This window comes from Chelonia mydas, chromosome 11, assembly GCF_015237465.2.
Source record: "Chelonia mydas isolate rCheMyd1 chromosome 11, rCheMyd1.pri.v2, whole genome shotgun sequence".
Classification (NCBI taxonomy): Eukaryota; Metazoa; Chordata; order Testudines; family Cheloniidae; genus Chelonia; species Chelonia mydas.
Genome location: NC_051251.2, coordinates 3,192,565 through 3,207,865, shown reverse-complemented (window position 1 = coordinate 3,207,865; position 15,301 = coordinate 3,192,565). Strand labels below are relative to the sequence as shown.

Sequence of the window (15,301 nt, the reverse complement as noted above, 5' to 3'; positions counted from 1 at the left end):
ACTGGTCTGGAGAGGGGTGTAAATCACTGAGCTCTGCTGCTGTGGGGCAGACATCCTGGCTACGGCACCGGCAACCCGCTGTCCTCTGCTGACTGGGATCAGACCCACTCTTGGGCCCCTGTCGCCCGCCGGCAGCTGGAGGCCTGCCGAAGAAACTGGGCTCAGACTAACCCCGTCAGTGCAGGATCAGGGCCGCCCAGCTCAGCACCCCACGTCCACACCGGGCAGGACCCAGGTTCTAAGAAAGCCCGGCTGGTTCTCTGGGCAGGAAAAAGCCTGCCCTGGGCGCAGCGGGGGAGTTCTCGCTGGCTTCTTACATTAACCGCCAAGATGTCAAAATAACCGTTCAGTGGCACGGTGCCCAAGCAACCCCCTTATCTCCAAGGCTGCATGTCCTGCTTGCGGCTGGGCGGGCAGGGGGGCAAGCTCAGAGGGATGGCCCGCAGGTTCGAAGAGCCCAAACAAGGCAAAAAGCCAAGGCCCCGCTCCCGCTCAGCTCTTCGTGCGAGTTAAAGTCCCTTTGAACACGGCCCGTGCGCCAGTGCCCGGCTGGATCGGGGCCCCGGGCTGCCCCTCAGTGCTCTGAGCCGCTCCCTAGGGATTCGGTTGTCAATCAGGCAAAGGGAAGATGCAGCGCCGGCCCCACGTCGCTTCTCGAATGCCCTGCTCTGTGACTGCCCACAAACCCGGGCTAGGAATTCACCATGGCAGCGTGCAGAGACAAAGCGTTTGCCAGGCTGTCCTGCAGACGGAGGGCCAGGCTAAGGGTCATCATCCAAGTCAGAATTTCCCCCCCGGGTCAGCTCAGGAGCGGGGCTGGCGGGGACACGGTTCATCAACTGGGATCATCTGGGTATATTTCACCCAGTCAATTCCCTACCACTGCAGGGGTGTCAGGCGTTGGTGGGTCCCAGCTGTTCTCTGCCCGTGGCACATACGAGTTTAGGCTGCTGAGGATGGCAGAGCTTCATGCCCAAAGAAGGGAACTGAGACCTGGGTGAGCCCACATCAGGAACAGATTCTCCCGGCTCGCCCTTCAAAATGGCAGACCCCCGCGTCCGGAGCTGTATTGTTCCTGGCACGGCCACGAAGCCCTGCAGTCCCACCAATTTCAAATGAGACCACTGCGGGGAGGCGAGGACAAGAATTACTTGGCTGTGGTGGAATCTGAGCGTGCCCCTGGTGTGATGGGAACCGAATGTCGTTGGGATGGGGTAAGACTCATGTGTTATAAATGGATCCTGGCCCAAGCCCCTCCCCAGACGTCAAGGGGGCTCGGGGTCCCGCTGCGGATCTCGCCCTGAATTGTACAGCTGGCCTGTATCTCTATCTGAACTAATCCCGGGGCCAAGAGCCCACGGGTTTGGGCAGGGCCAGATCCTAACCTGAATCTGAATCCGCGCGTTGCACCTCGGCCCTGTTTCTATCCTAGACCGACCCAAACATCCTGACTAACCATCCCCTAGAATTCAGCAAGGAGAATTGGGTCCCGACCAGAATGCAGGTTTCCCAGGCCGATTTCCTGGCGGGCTTTCCAAGTGCACAGGGCCATAACACGAGCGCACCGAGATAGACGCCTGCTCCCGGCAGTTGCTGACCCACTTATGACTGCTAATGCTAGGGGAGGTGGCAGAGGAGAGGCCAGACCCTGAGAACAGGAAAGCCTGCTGCATCTGCCTCCTATCCCCTGCACCCCCCTTTGCTATCGCCCCCTGATGGCACATGCATTAGGCCCACAGAGCAGGCTGAACCAGAACTGAGCTGCCTCTGAGCTCTGAATAACTTTCCCATGCCGACCCAACAGCAAGAGGAGCGGGGAGTTGAACTGCTGATCTGTGGCAAGCAACAATTCCTCAAGAGTCGGCTGCGTGGAGACTAGGCCTCCGAAAATGAAGACAGGCCACCAGCTGAGGATCCTGAGGCCAAAATGCATCATACGCCAGCCGTTTGCTACTGTGACACCACCCCTACATATAAACGGCAAATGTGTACGTGCACCACTGTCCTCTACTGGAGGGAATTGGAACTGCTTCTCTGTGTGCCATAGGCCCTATACTGCTAATGGCGATTCTCCCACAGCTCAAGAGGCCTCTTTCCAAGCAGGGGGATCCACGTTCTCTCGCCGGGGCTTGAGCACAGCGACAGCCCAGATTCGTCACATCAGGAGGGAATTCACCTGCCGCTGAAAGGGGGACGGTGGCAGTAAACAGTGCTGCAGTTCAGAGAAGTGAAACGGCCGGGGCTTTCCTTATTGCAGCAGGCGGAACGTAACTACCCCAGCATGCCCGGCGCCAAGACCTGCTCCACAAGAAACTTCTTGATCAGCATTAGCCACCAGCTGGGACTGACTTCCCCTCGCTAAGCTGGCTCTCTTAGCTATCCAGCGCCTGCTAAATCCTGCCGGGCAGCAGCAGTTCAGTATTGACCGGGAGGCAAAAGTGCCCCCTACTGGCCCACCGATGGGTCCCATTTCCGAGCTGTCAGCTCGGTCATGCTTCGCCTTGGTGCTGTACGGGGCTCTGGGGACAGGACGGAGAGGGGCGGATGAAGTGTCCCAGGGCAGCTCTCAGAGCCAGCCGGGCTCGCTCTGGAGTACACGCAGCCAGCTGCTGAGCCTGGCAAGTGGAGGGAATTCAGTGCCCTTTGTCTGGTCCTTTTGGAAACACCCCAGCACCAGCCTGGCTGCGAACAGCCCTCGCTCACCCACCACCCAAACTCTGCCAGGGCGAGTCTGGGCCAGCCCCAGCCCCCCTGACACGGAGACGACCCTCTCATGCCAACCTCCCTATCTACCTTACCCCCCGCTTACCATACTATCAGAGCACCTCGCTGCCTTCAATCCACAGACCCTCACAACCCCCCCTGCGAGGCAGGGCCATTAGCCCCATTTTACAGAGGGGAAACTGAGGCACGGAACAACTAAGTGACTTGGCCAAGGCCACCCAGGGAGCCTGTGCAGAGCAGGGACTAGAAACCAGGTCTCACACATCCCAGGCTAACACCCCGGACCATCCTTCCTCTCCCTATACCAGACCCTCTTTTCCATTCACGCCCTTCTAGACTCCAGGTCACCCACAGGGGATCAGTTCCTTCTGGGTCACCTAAGCACTGCCAGCTAGTTGGTCACTGACACCCTAATGGGCTCTACAGATTGTTCTAAATAATTCTGCTCCTTCCCTCACAGCATCCCACTGCCCCTGCCACAGGGAAGGACCACGGCAGGCCCATGTTGGACAGAGAGGGAAACTGAGGCACCGCTGGCTCCGTGGCAGAGCCAAGAATGCGGCTCCCCTGGTTCCCAGCCCCGTGCTCTGCTCCCTCCCCAGGTGCCAATGCTGTTTCACTGTGTTCTTTTTTGCAGTGGCAAGAGCCGCCGTGAAGCCGCGGCCAGAGTGCCCCCGGGGAAGAGGGTCGGCTCACTTACCAGCTCAGAGTTGACGGGAGGCGCACACGGGGTAGCCGCCTGCGAAGAAAACACAAGAAGACCCAGCGTTAGAATGTCACCAGTCCCTAGGCGCGGCAAAGCAGAGACCGGGCTCTCGGTCATCTTACATACGGCATGATCTGGGCTGGGGGGCCGCCGCTAGGAGCCTGCCCCCAGACAACCCCCTCATGTCTGCTCCCCCCCGTCCACGGAGGCCTGCTCCAGAGCGATGCGGCTGTGGTCAGCTCTGGCAAATGGTTGCGCTCCTTCACGCGGACCGGGGAAGACCTGAACCGCGCAGGGACGTGCAGAAGGAAGGGGGTGATGCCCAGCCTAGAACCCACTGGCAATGGCTACCGCACCATTCTGTGCAATGCTCAACCACTTCACAAGAGGGAGACCTGCCCGTGGACCCAACTGCCCCAAACATGCCAGGGCCCCGGCTTCATCTTCCCCGGTCCTCGGACCGCCCAGGGTCTATGTGAGGGAGAGCGGCTGTATTAACTGCAGGCATTAATCTGAGCGTACTTGGCTGGCTACTGCTTTTCACACAGGCTCCTACACACCCAGAAATCAGAGCGTGTGGCTGGTGGTAGGTTGCAATCAGCCCCCTCCAGAGGGCATTTCTCTAATCACGGCAGAGCTTTGGGACAGGACTCGCACACACATCTGCAAAACGCCCCCCATGATCATTTCCTGGATTAACTTAACCCACGCGCCCAGCCCATCGCTGATCGATGTGCAACAAACCAGCAGGGCCTCCGAGGCCGAGAACGGGGAGCGTTCCATGTGGCTCCATCCGCTCTGGTGGTGACCTACCCCTGACCCTTCAGAGGTGGGAGGGAACACACCAATGAGCCTGATCAACGGAGCTGTGTTATGCCAAGGGAAGGAGAAATTCCTCCTGACCCCCGCTGGTGATCGGCCCTGCAGCATGAGGGTGGCTCCCCTTGAAACACCATTTCAGCTCACACAGCAAAGAAGTTACAGAATCTGGAGTCCAGCCTCAGCATTTGCCTCAATGACCCCCCCCCCAGCCCCCACTCCCACCAGTAGTGAACTACGCCAACTTAAGCGTAGAGGACTTCCTTTTCTCTGCCTGAACCATGCGTCCCTTTGTTTTCAACCCCCGGCCCCTTCTCACATCATGGGCCGAGGTGGGGGATCTGAAGGTTTCCTGGCACGTTGCAGGCTGAAGGGCAGACAGCAGGTGATTTGTCTGCCAGGAAAGAGGAATCGATTTGCCTCTTAAGGAGGAGAGCGATTCGATTTTGACAACTGCTTTGGAAATTAGGCGGGTTTCGTTGTTTCTAGATGGTAGGATCCTGAAGGAGCCAAGACTGGGGAAATCAGGCTCGGAGTGGGAACGCCGGCACTTTGCTCCAGCATGGAGAAGGCGACCGCGTGGCAGGTTAGCCCCATTACGGTGGGAGGCACCAGGTGGCGGCATTACACCGGCTTCTCACGTAGCAGGAGACGATGCCTGCGCGGCTGTTCGGTTTGTGATGCAGTTTCTGGTTGGGGGAGCTGTTGCAAAGGGCAGGAGAGCTTGAATCGCCCTAGCCGGAGTCAGTTCTTGGGGCAGCATTACTCCCTGGAAACTGGGCAGTAGAGTTGGGCTGGGACGGCTAAAGCAGCCGTTGCCTCCCTGCCCTTCGTGACCACCTGGGCCCTAGGCCGCTGGATAAACGAGTTACGCGAAGCGTGAACTCTGACTGTGTGCCACGGATTTCTCCTCCAGCAAGAAACCATCTTGCTAGGCCATGGCACCTGCTACCGCTGGGCACTGGGGGGCCGGTATGTAACGTTTCTGCTCTGCAGTCCCTCCCCCACACCCCGCACCAGCTGCGCGACCGTTGTTAGCTAAGGTGGCTTGAGCCTCCACGGACAGGCAGGGTCCCCAGGCACACTCAGCAGGCGCGTTTCACCTGCTTGCCCCCGCCACATTCAGGAAGCACAGAACCCTCTGCTGAGCCCAGCAGCCCCGCCCTTGCAAAGACCAACCACCCCTTGCAACGTCTCTTGTCCACGCTGCCCCCCACGCTGCACAGACCCCAGCGCAAGCAGCCAGCCTCTGGCTTTCCTCGTAGCCGGAGTCTCGCATGCCCAAAGAAGCATCTTGCCAAGCCTCCCAGGGCACGGCTACCGTCCCTCACATTGGTGCGAGCGAATAATTGCCGTGCAGGCTCATCCAAAGATGCTCGTGCTAGCTCTGGTCCCTCGCCCGGAAGGGAGGGGAAGAGAAGACCTGTTGGAGGGGAAATGAAGGAGGCTGGCTATTCCGGGTGGCAGCTGCGGCAGAATAAAAGGATCTTGTAGCCAGACTGCGTGGTCAAAGCAAGAGCTCACGAGCTCTGCACAATCCTCCGCCCCAGTGTTAGAAAGCGGGAGCAGTCGCTCCCCTTCACGTAGCATGGATTCCCACGCTCGCCCGTTACGTCCAGGCTGTAGCCTACCGGGCTTGGCTTCGGGCTAGCCGCTGCCTCAGTTTCCCCTCACTCCGGCTAGCTCTCACTGCCCGGCCTGAGTCTCTTCCTGGGGACAGTTTTATTGTGCAAAGATCGAACTTGGGCAAAAACACACACACAGAAAGCAGCTTCTCTGCCCACCCGGAGCTCCAGCTCCGAGAGGCTGTCCCCCCATGCGTCCCTCAGTGCTGGAAGGTCTTTGTATGTCCCTTGCAGCTCCCCCCCCTAAAACATGACGTGCCCCCTCTCCCACCGCTCCTCTCCCTCCCACCTGCTGCTCCCAGAAACACAACAGCTGCAGCAACCTCCCACAGAAGAAAGGAAACGCTCCGGATCAGAGCCGCACCAGCAAGCCCATCTCCTACACTGGTAGCTCGTCGCAGTAGCCACTGGCTGCTGCCACGTGTCGGGGACGTTAACCTTTGGTCAAGGTCATCAATGCCAGGTCCCTCCCTGTGCCTCTCAGCCGTCTTCCCTCCACGCACCCTCCGCTCACCAAGCATCAGAGTCCGCCCCGGCAGCCCTGGAACGCCCCGTGTCCCTTCTCCGCCTCCTTAAATCAGCCCTCTGCCAGCGCCGTGAGAAGCAGCTTCAATGAAAGATGCTGAAAAAATGAATCATGGTGTACGGCGTAACTGTGGCTTATCCGGCGAGCTGCTGGGGTAGTGCCCAGCCAGCGACAGCCGGGGTGAGCCCGCAGGGGCTGGCTCAGTGCTCAGATACCCCGGGGACGGGCACTGATGGACGGATGGGTCTCCCGCTGCAGGGTTTATCTAGTGGCTGAAGGCATGACAAAACAAACCCCAACAGAAGAGAGAGGCTGAGGATCTCGGTCTGAGCCCAGGAATGGGACTCCTCATTTTTGTTGCTGGTTCTGATGCTGAGGCTCTCTCTGAACTCAGATGTGTCCCTTTCCCGCCCCGTGACTCAGTTTCCCCATCTGCTGAATGGGTATGAAGCTGCTGGGCCGAGGATTCATATTTGGAAAGGCTGAAGCAGTGCTCTGTATTAATACGAGGGGAGTATTTAGGGGTAATCCCACTGAGAGCTCATTTGCTGAATTAACTAATGAGTTAATTACCAGAGTTCTTTGAAACTGTGCCTCCCTGATGGAGACTGCCTTTCGACCTGAGGGGCTGGGGCCGGGTGTTCAGAGAGCAGATCATCAGTTCGATCCCTCGAGCCGCAGGCAAGCGGCTGCAGTAGCTGACGACAGCGATGTCTGCTCTTACGGACGCTGCACTCCAGAGGCAGGGCTGGCCTACGGTCCTGTGTGAAGAGAGGTCTCGGCTGCTATCAAAAGGCCGTACTGCTACAGTGGCCTCCTCTAATGGCTGGGCTGCAGAGGGTAACAGCCTACCACTGCTACTTGCCAACTGAGTAGCTCCTTTAGTTCAAATGACAGGGGCCTGTGCTCGGAGTGCTGAAGAACCTGGGCTCAGGGCCCGGGGTCATTATGTAAAGTTGTTTTAAGCAGCGTGTATGGAACCTTTGAAGTGGAGCAAAAGACCGCAGATGTCAGACAAAACAGCCAAGCTATTGTTCCAGTAATTACCAGAGGCAAATTACTGCCAATTAACCCCGGGCTTTGTTTCCTCTGTATTCCTCTTGGTCCCTGCGTCAGGTCCGGATTTGCCAAAGAACTCAGGGTCTGGGTATCGAATGGCTTTGGAGGGGCTCAAACCCGGGCTCCTGCCGAGCAGAACAGAGTGGCCCAGCCATCATCCTGATTGTGACAACAGCTGGGACTCACGCCGGGCAGCAGACCTCTTCTGATGCTGCTCCTGGGCTGGCCCTTTTCTCCTCTACACACAGGGTGATCTTTACCCACTGCAGAAAACAGCGTCAAGGGCAGCGTAAGCCCAGTTTTGCTGGTTCACTTTCCCATGTCCCCAGCCCCGCACCACACGCCAAGCTCCGCTCCGCCCAGCATATCCTGCCACTCGCACTGGCAATCCAACCCAGAATTTCCTGGAAGGAGCTTGTGGCTCAAAACTATTTGTTGATATTGATACGGCACGGAGACACGCATGCCAGGGAAGCCACAGCTACTTCCCAGCAAGAGCTGCTAAGTACCCAAGCCCCTGCATGTCCCCCTGCGAGGGATGGACATAGGGAAGTGACCGGAATGTCTCTGCACCCATCATTCCAGTGTTTCTCAGGCCCTGTGCTGAGATTCCTGGGATGGACGAACATTGCTGAGGGGTCCAACTTCCCAACACCCCAAAACAAATCCCATGTCCCGAAGTCTTGGACTCGGAGCCAGCTCTGAATTCCACAACTGGCCCACATCTCTATAACCAGCCAAACCAAGCCTGGTAATGCCGGAGAGCAGTCAGAAAAAAAGCTATGGGAAAGATTCCTGGTCTGGAAAAGCCAGCTTGCAGCGAGAGACTGAAGGAACGGGTTCTGTTTAACTTATCCAAGTCCCCACAAGGGGAACTGACTTCTGAGAGCAGAGGCTGGACACGGTGCAATGCCTGGAAGCTGCAGCTAGAGAATTTCAGGCTACGAATAAAGCCCCGGTTTTTAACGGTGAGGGTAATTAACCACTGGAACAATGGATCTAAAGGCGGGATTGATCCTCCATCACTTGAAGTCTTTAGAGCATCTGAAACTAGGGTCTAGCTCAACTAAAAGTGACGGGCTTCATGCAGGAATCATTAGGGGGTTCTCTGACCTGGATGATGCAGGAGGTCAGACAGGGTGATCATATTGGTCCCTTCTGGACTCAAAATCTATGAAGACCCCCGATGCGAACACCCCTGGGCATTGGGGGGTGTGGCCGAGACATACTTCTGGGTCCTACTCTTAAAGCCAGTTTCACACAATGAAGCTTTGCCCTCTACTAACACCTGCCATCCCAGGATCTCAAAGCACTTCACAACCAACCGGAATGTCAGACTGACATGCACCTCTGCAGTCAGGATGATTATAAAGTTTGCGGACGATACCGAGCTGGGAGGGGTTGCAAGTGCTTTGGAGGATAGGGTTAGAACTCAAAACGATCTGGACAAACTGGAGAAATGGGCTGAAGTCAATAGGATGAAATTCAATAAGGACAAATGCAAAATACTCCACTTAAGAAGGAACAATCAGTTGCACACATACAAAGTGGGCAATGACTGCCTAGGAAGGAGAACTGCAGAAAGGGATCTGGGGGTCCGAGTGGATCACAAGCTAAATATGAGTCAACAGTGTCATGCTGTTGCAAAAAAAGCCAACATCATGTGTCAACAGGAGTGTTGTAAGCAAGACACGAGCAGTAATTCTTCCGCTCTACTCCACACTGATTAGGCCTCAACTGGAGCATTGTGTCCAGTTCTGGGCACCACATTTCAGGAAAGATGTGGACAAACTGGAGAAAGGCCAGAGGAGAGCAACCAAAAGGTCTAGAAAACATGACGTAGGAGGGAAGACTGAAAAAATTGGGTTTGTTTAGTCTGGAGAAGAGAAGACTGTTCTCATGTCCCCTCTCAGTTTTCAAGTACATAAAAGGTTGTTACAGCAAGGAGAGAGAAAAAATGTTCTCTTTAACTTCTGAGGACAGGACAAGAAGCAAAGGGCTTAAATTGCAGCCAGGGCGGTTTAGGTTGGACATGAGGAAAAATGTCCTAACTGTCAGAGTGATTAAGCCCTGGAATAAATTGCCCAGGGAGGTTGTGGAATCTCCATCATTGGAGGTTTTTAAGAGCAGGTTAGACACACACCTGTCAGGGATGGTCTAGATAATAATACTGAGTCTTGCCATGAGGGCAGGGGACTGGACTAGATGACCTCTCGAGGTCCCTTGAAGTCCTACAATGCTATAATTGTCCCCATTTTACAGATGGGAACATCAAGGCCCAGAAAGAGCAAGTGATGTGCCCCAGCTCATACAGTGTCAGGACTCCAGCTATGGGATCCGGGTTGAGGCGAGGGCTTGGGGTGGAGGGGACTCGAGAACATGGCCCAAGTTCAGTGCAGAGGGTTAAGGGCAGAAGCAGAAGTCCGTACCAACGTCACACCGTAGGACTGGGTCGGAGCTGAACTCGATGAGCTGCAGCAGAGAGCGAAGAACGCCAGCCACAGTAGAGATAGGGGAACAGAGACAGGACGAGATGTCAGGAGTGGGGGCGGGGAACTGGGAACTGGAACCAGGAGCAAGGATCAGGACCACACAGAGGATCTGTAGCAGCAGCAACCCAGGGACCTGCCTTATTGCAGAAACAGCCTCCAGGTGCTTTGCCTAGGCCTAAAATAGTGCACCTGGGCCAATCAGGGAATGCTGTCAGCTCCGCCAGGTGGGACCTCTATGGGCAGGAGATCCAGTGGTGCGTGCACCCGGAGGGCTCACAGGCTGCTGTTCCCTGCTTTGCAGAGGGGGTGGCATGGATACGGCAGCCACCCTGGGATCCCAGCCCCCAGCCCCTGGGAGTCACCCAGGTTGCAGCCCCGTGGCTTCTCATGCCCAGCGAGTCCGTAGCAGAGCCAGGAGTGAACGGACTTCTCTCAACTCCCAGGCCTGGGCTCGGACCCTTGGCTCACGGGTCTTGACCCTTGCTAAAAGCTGGGCATTCCCACCGATGGGAGTCATCACAACGTCTGGATGGGAGAAGACCCCAACATCCAGCTGCCTGCGCTGGAGGTTCTCTGAGTTATCCAGCCAGGGTCTCTTCTGCCTTGACACTTCTGCTCCCAGTCTCAACTTGGAAAGACAAACATGATTTAGAAAATGCCAACCATTTCAGACCTCCCAAAGCAATCCAACGTGGGCTGAGTTTCAGCGGAGGTTCAGGCCAAATCTCTTTCTGTCTGGACGACGATGCTCCCTATTCCCGAGGAGGCTTCCTTCGGGGCTGCTCCCACCACAGGCCTCTGTCTTTCCTGGCGGCTCAGAAACAGTGGCCAGAAACTGCTGCACTGCAGGGAGCCACCCCTGGTAATTCCCACCAGTCTGCCAGGGGCCGGTGAGCCAGGCTGTCCTTGGACCGCCCATGGACCCACCCACCCAAAGAGTCACTTGGCTGGAGACCAGGAAGGAACAGCGACAAATTTAGGGCTAATTCTTGGTTACACTGGTGGGAATCCAGAGTCCCTCCCCTTCTTTCCATGGAGCAGCGGATTTATAGACTTCAAAGCCAGAAGGGACCGTTCTGAGCATCAAGTCTGATCTCCAGCACATGGCAGGCCAAGGAACCTCATCCAGCACCTCTGTTATCAAGCCCCATCATTTCCAATTCAGATCTTTCAGACAGAGAGCCAGTCTTGATTTAAAAAGCCTTCAAGTGAAGGAGATTCTCCCACATCCCTAGGTAACTTCTTCAGTGGTTAATGACTCTCACCATTAAATGCTTTATTTCTGGTTCCAGCTTCAACTTCCAGCCACAGATGTCACCACTCCTTTTTCTGCTCAATGGAAGAGCCACCTACTCTCAGAAATCTTCTCCTACAAAGGAGCATGATCACGTCATGTCTTAACCTTCTCTTTCTCAAGCTAAACCCAACTCCTCAAGTCTCCCCCTACCAGGCCTGTTCTTCAGAGTGCCGACGCTGCCAACAGAAGTAATGCGTCTGCCCTACTCCCGCTTGATGTTCCCCTGCTTATACAGCCAAGGAGCGCATTCCCCCACCCAGGATCTGTCTCTACTTGGAAACTTACCGAAGGAGCTACTCCCAAACAATCACTCCAAAGTGGATAAAGCTAACCCACAAGCGGGCACTCTCATTTTGGAAGAGGAGAGTCCACACGGGCCTTATACCTAGATAATTATTTCAGCATAGCTACTGCGGTAAATGTCCGAGTGTAGACAAGCTCGTTAACATGGGCTGCCCACCACGCCTGCCTGGTCTGATCTGGTCCAGGAGTTGCTGCATCCTCAAGTTCTCACTCGCTTCTCCACAGAGCACTGCGCCACCTGCCCACATCCCGGGGACCGGTGTGTAACTAGCAGGTCGACCTCCGTCACATCTCCAGAGGCCCTCCCCACGCCGGGCAGGGCCTGGCCTCTTCGGTGGAAAGCTCATCAGAGGGGGACAAGCCTTGACTAGGGTGTTTCGTCCCCTTAGAGATGTTCCCTGACAGGGCTGTGGGGGGCAGAGGGTGGGAATCTTGCCCTTCGTCTGTGCTCACCGCATGGCTCTGTAGAGGTCTTCAAGCCGGTCAGGTCCAGAGCTGGATTCATTCGTTACCAGTAATCCACCAACAGCACTGAAAAGGAAACGCAGTTTCTCCTCCCCGGCCACCCGCCACAAGCAGGGTTGTTTGCTTGTCCTCCCTGTCCACCCCCGTCCATCCCGTTGCTCACGCCGCGCCAGGCAGGCTGCTAATCACTGGCTCTTCCTTCTACTGCGAACCCCCAGGTCCCCCCTCCCGGGCTGCTCCCCAGCTGCATCTTCTAGCGGCCGTGTTTGTGTTCCTGGCTCTGTTTTGTTTTGGGTTGGGGTTTCGATTTGAATGGAGAAATGCTACCATAAAAGGCCCCGTTCTCCTGCCCTCCGGGGCTGGCGCCGATCCACAGCGCGCTTGGAATGTTCTGCTTGGACCTGCTCACGAGCCGAGTTTTGGCTACGGGACGAGGGCTGTTTACACAGTGTCTCTAGGCATTTGCATGAGAAGAAAAAAAATAATGAAGTGCCAGCATTTAGGGAGCTCCTGCTTGGGCCCTGATTGAGACCCTAAGAGAGAGCGTAGATCCTGCGGGCGAGGCCTTTCACAGAGCGGGAGGCCCATGGGGCCGGTTAGCAGGTCAGTCTCCCCTCCTGTAGATCACAGGCATTTCAGCTTCACGCCGTAACTGAGCCCTGTATTGTATTCCTGTAACCTGTTAGACCAAAGCTTTCAGTCCTCAGGCAGAGAACAGGGGGACTCAGGTGCGGCCAGTGCCCGAGGCCCCTGTGATGGCAGGGGAGGGAAGCCAGGCTGATCCTGGCAGGCGACCCACACCCCGTACTGCAGAGAAAGGCGGAAGCACCCCCCAGTGACCCCACCAATGTGACCTGGGGGGAAATTCCTTCCCACCCCCCCAAAACTGGCTATCTGGCACGGGAGTCTAGGAACAGGGGGTCTCTGTCCCACCTCAGCGCAGGGGTTCACCCCGCCCAGCTGTGGCCAGAGGAAGGCGGGAAAAACCCCACCCTGGGATACAAGCAATACAAGTTACAACGCTGGGTGCGACCCACGCGCCCGCTGACGGGGAAATGGGCTGCACGGGGAGCTGAGATCCAAAGTGTCCTGGGGTTGGGAGAAGTCGCTTCACTTTAGTCCTTAATCACTCAGTGAATTGCAGGGGGAGGCATGTCAGGTGAGGGGCATCGGCAGAGCAGAGGGAGTGGGGGGAAGAGCTCAGGGCTGGGACAGCAGGGGGCTGCGGGTCGGGAGTGAGGGGCATCAGTAGAGATGGGGGGCCGGTCTGGAAGGAGGGGTATTGGCAGAGCTGGTGGGTGGGTGAACCCAGGGCTGGGCTAGCAGGGGGCTGCAGTTCAGGATTGAGGGGCAATTGGCAGAGTGGGGGGAACCCAGGGCTGGGCTAGCAGGGGGCTGCAGGTCAGGATTGGGGGGCACCAGCACAGCTCCGTGTGGGGAACCAGAGGCTCAGATAACAGGGGGCTGCAGGTCAGGATTGAGGTTCCTCTTCTGTGCAGAGCCATTGCCCTGTGTAGGGCAGTTCAGGGCTGAGGCCTCGCACGACAATGCCGGCCCGGGATGGGGCCATGGGATTTCATTCAGCCCCCTCCAGCTACACGGTGGCCTGCGTTCCCCACACACGCTCGAGCCAGCCTGGCTGGGGATGCCGGTTAACCCTGGGCTTGAACCCATTCTCCCAGAGCATCTGCCAGGGCAGCCCCCATCCCCTGGCTGCGGAGGCCAGGCCCCTGCGGGAGACCCCTCATGGTGATGCTGGACAGTGCAGGCTGGGAACCGGCGCAACAGAGAGAACCCCAGGGTCCGTCTGTGTCCGGATGCCCCAAGACAGAATCCCCTTTATAGTTCACACAGCCCCGGCCCGTCTCCGTTCTCCGGCGAAACACGCTAAAGGCCCCACTGACCAGTGACTGGGAGAAACGTCCCCACTGCAAGATCTGAGGGTGGGAAAGGCTGGGAGCCCCCTCAATGCCAGAGGGTACCTGAGACTGGCTGCAGGCCCAACCCCACTGATCTCGCTCAAGCACGTAGGCCCCAAGTCGTCTGTGGGTTTACGTACTAAAGATCCAGGCCTCGTCTCTACCAGCGGCTGCCCTCGCAGGGGGCGTCTGGCATGTAATGGAACTGGGCGCTAAACATCAACTCCGGACCCGCCTCGCTGGACCGAAAGCAGCCAGGAGAGGGGAGGGAAAGTGACCCGAGGTGCCCAAGAGTCAGTGCAGGCCAGTGAAACGGGCAAATGGGGAACAACTTTTATCCTGGCAAGAAACAGAACCAGCCCCTGAGCCATGCTCGCACACCAGCAACGCACCTTCCATTTGTGACAGCCCGGGGTGGGTCGGTGCAGGGGTGGACGGCAAGTTTAATCTGGCTGTGGCCGGTGCCAAGGCTTGGAGAGCTGCTAGCATCGCCGTGCCCACCACCTCGGGCTTTCTGCCAGCCGCTAAGGTGGGCACTGGCTTCCCACACCACTCAGCTGCTTCCAAAAGGGAGTTTTGCGAGGGCACATCGGTGTGAGGAGGGGGCATGTGCTGGCACACTGTGGGCGGGGGGCAGAGATGGGGCAGAGCTCAACAGTGTGCATGGCTCCCAGCCCAGCGACGGGGAGGTCCAATGCAGGGCACAGGACCCACCCACCACCATCTTTGGGACCATGGTATCGGTAGAATCAATGGCCAGAGAGGGGGCTCTGCTCTGACCACAGGCCTCACCCCTCCAGGCCTGGGTGGCGGCAAATCAGAGACGCCCGCGCAGCCCTTCCTGCTCCGGCTCGGTGGCTCCATGGAGGATGTCGTTCTCCAGGGCTGTGAGCCCCACTCTCTGCGAGGACCTGATCCTGGGACAGCAACAGGAGTCACAATGTGCCGGTTCCTCTCGGCATCAGGCTCCCAGGTACAAAGCCTGCCCCCAGAAGGGACCTTGGAGCCTTGCACGAGCTGCAGTGACCCGGCCCCGACCCCGGCCCGTATTCGTTCATTGCACACACAGGCGAGGGCTCCTGTCCGACGGGCACGGGGCAAACGGAGGCAAGAGGGAACAGAGGCACAAGTGGGAGAGGTGGAAAGGAGACAGCCCCTGCCCCCCGCCCCCCCCCCCCACAGGGTATTCCCAGGTGCCCTGCCAGGCCGGTGCGTGCAGATCTTCTCCAGCAATGCAGCTCACACAGGATGCGGATAAACCATTTCCTTAGGGCATGCACAGGGATGCAAAAGCTGGTGTGTAGAAGAGGAGAAGTGGGGGTGACATCCTGGCCCCAGGATAGTCAATGGCAAAAGTCCCATTAAC

General features: G+C 57.4%; 1 protein-coding gene across 20 annotated transcripts in view; it reads right to left on the bottom strand.

Moving 5' to 3' along the window:
- Nucleotides 1-15,301, bottom strand: part of TNS1 (tensin 1) — a 283,525-nt gene that overhangs the window by 144,103 nt on the left and 124,121 nt on the right. For 19 of the 20 annotated variants that reach the window (XM_043525426.1, XM_043525423.1, XM_043525425.1 and 16 more), the window contains one exon: nt 3,425-3,463. In XM_043525426.1, coding sequence (XP_043381361.1) covers nt 3,425-3,463 — 39 coding nt within the window. Of the gene's footprint in view, nt 1-3,424; nt 3,464-12,004; nt 12,126-15,301 lie in introns of those variants that run through there. The other variant, XM_043525441.1, reaches the window with a different exon arrangement.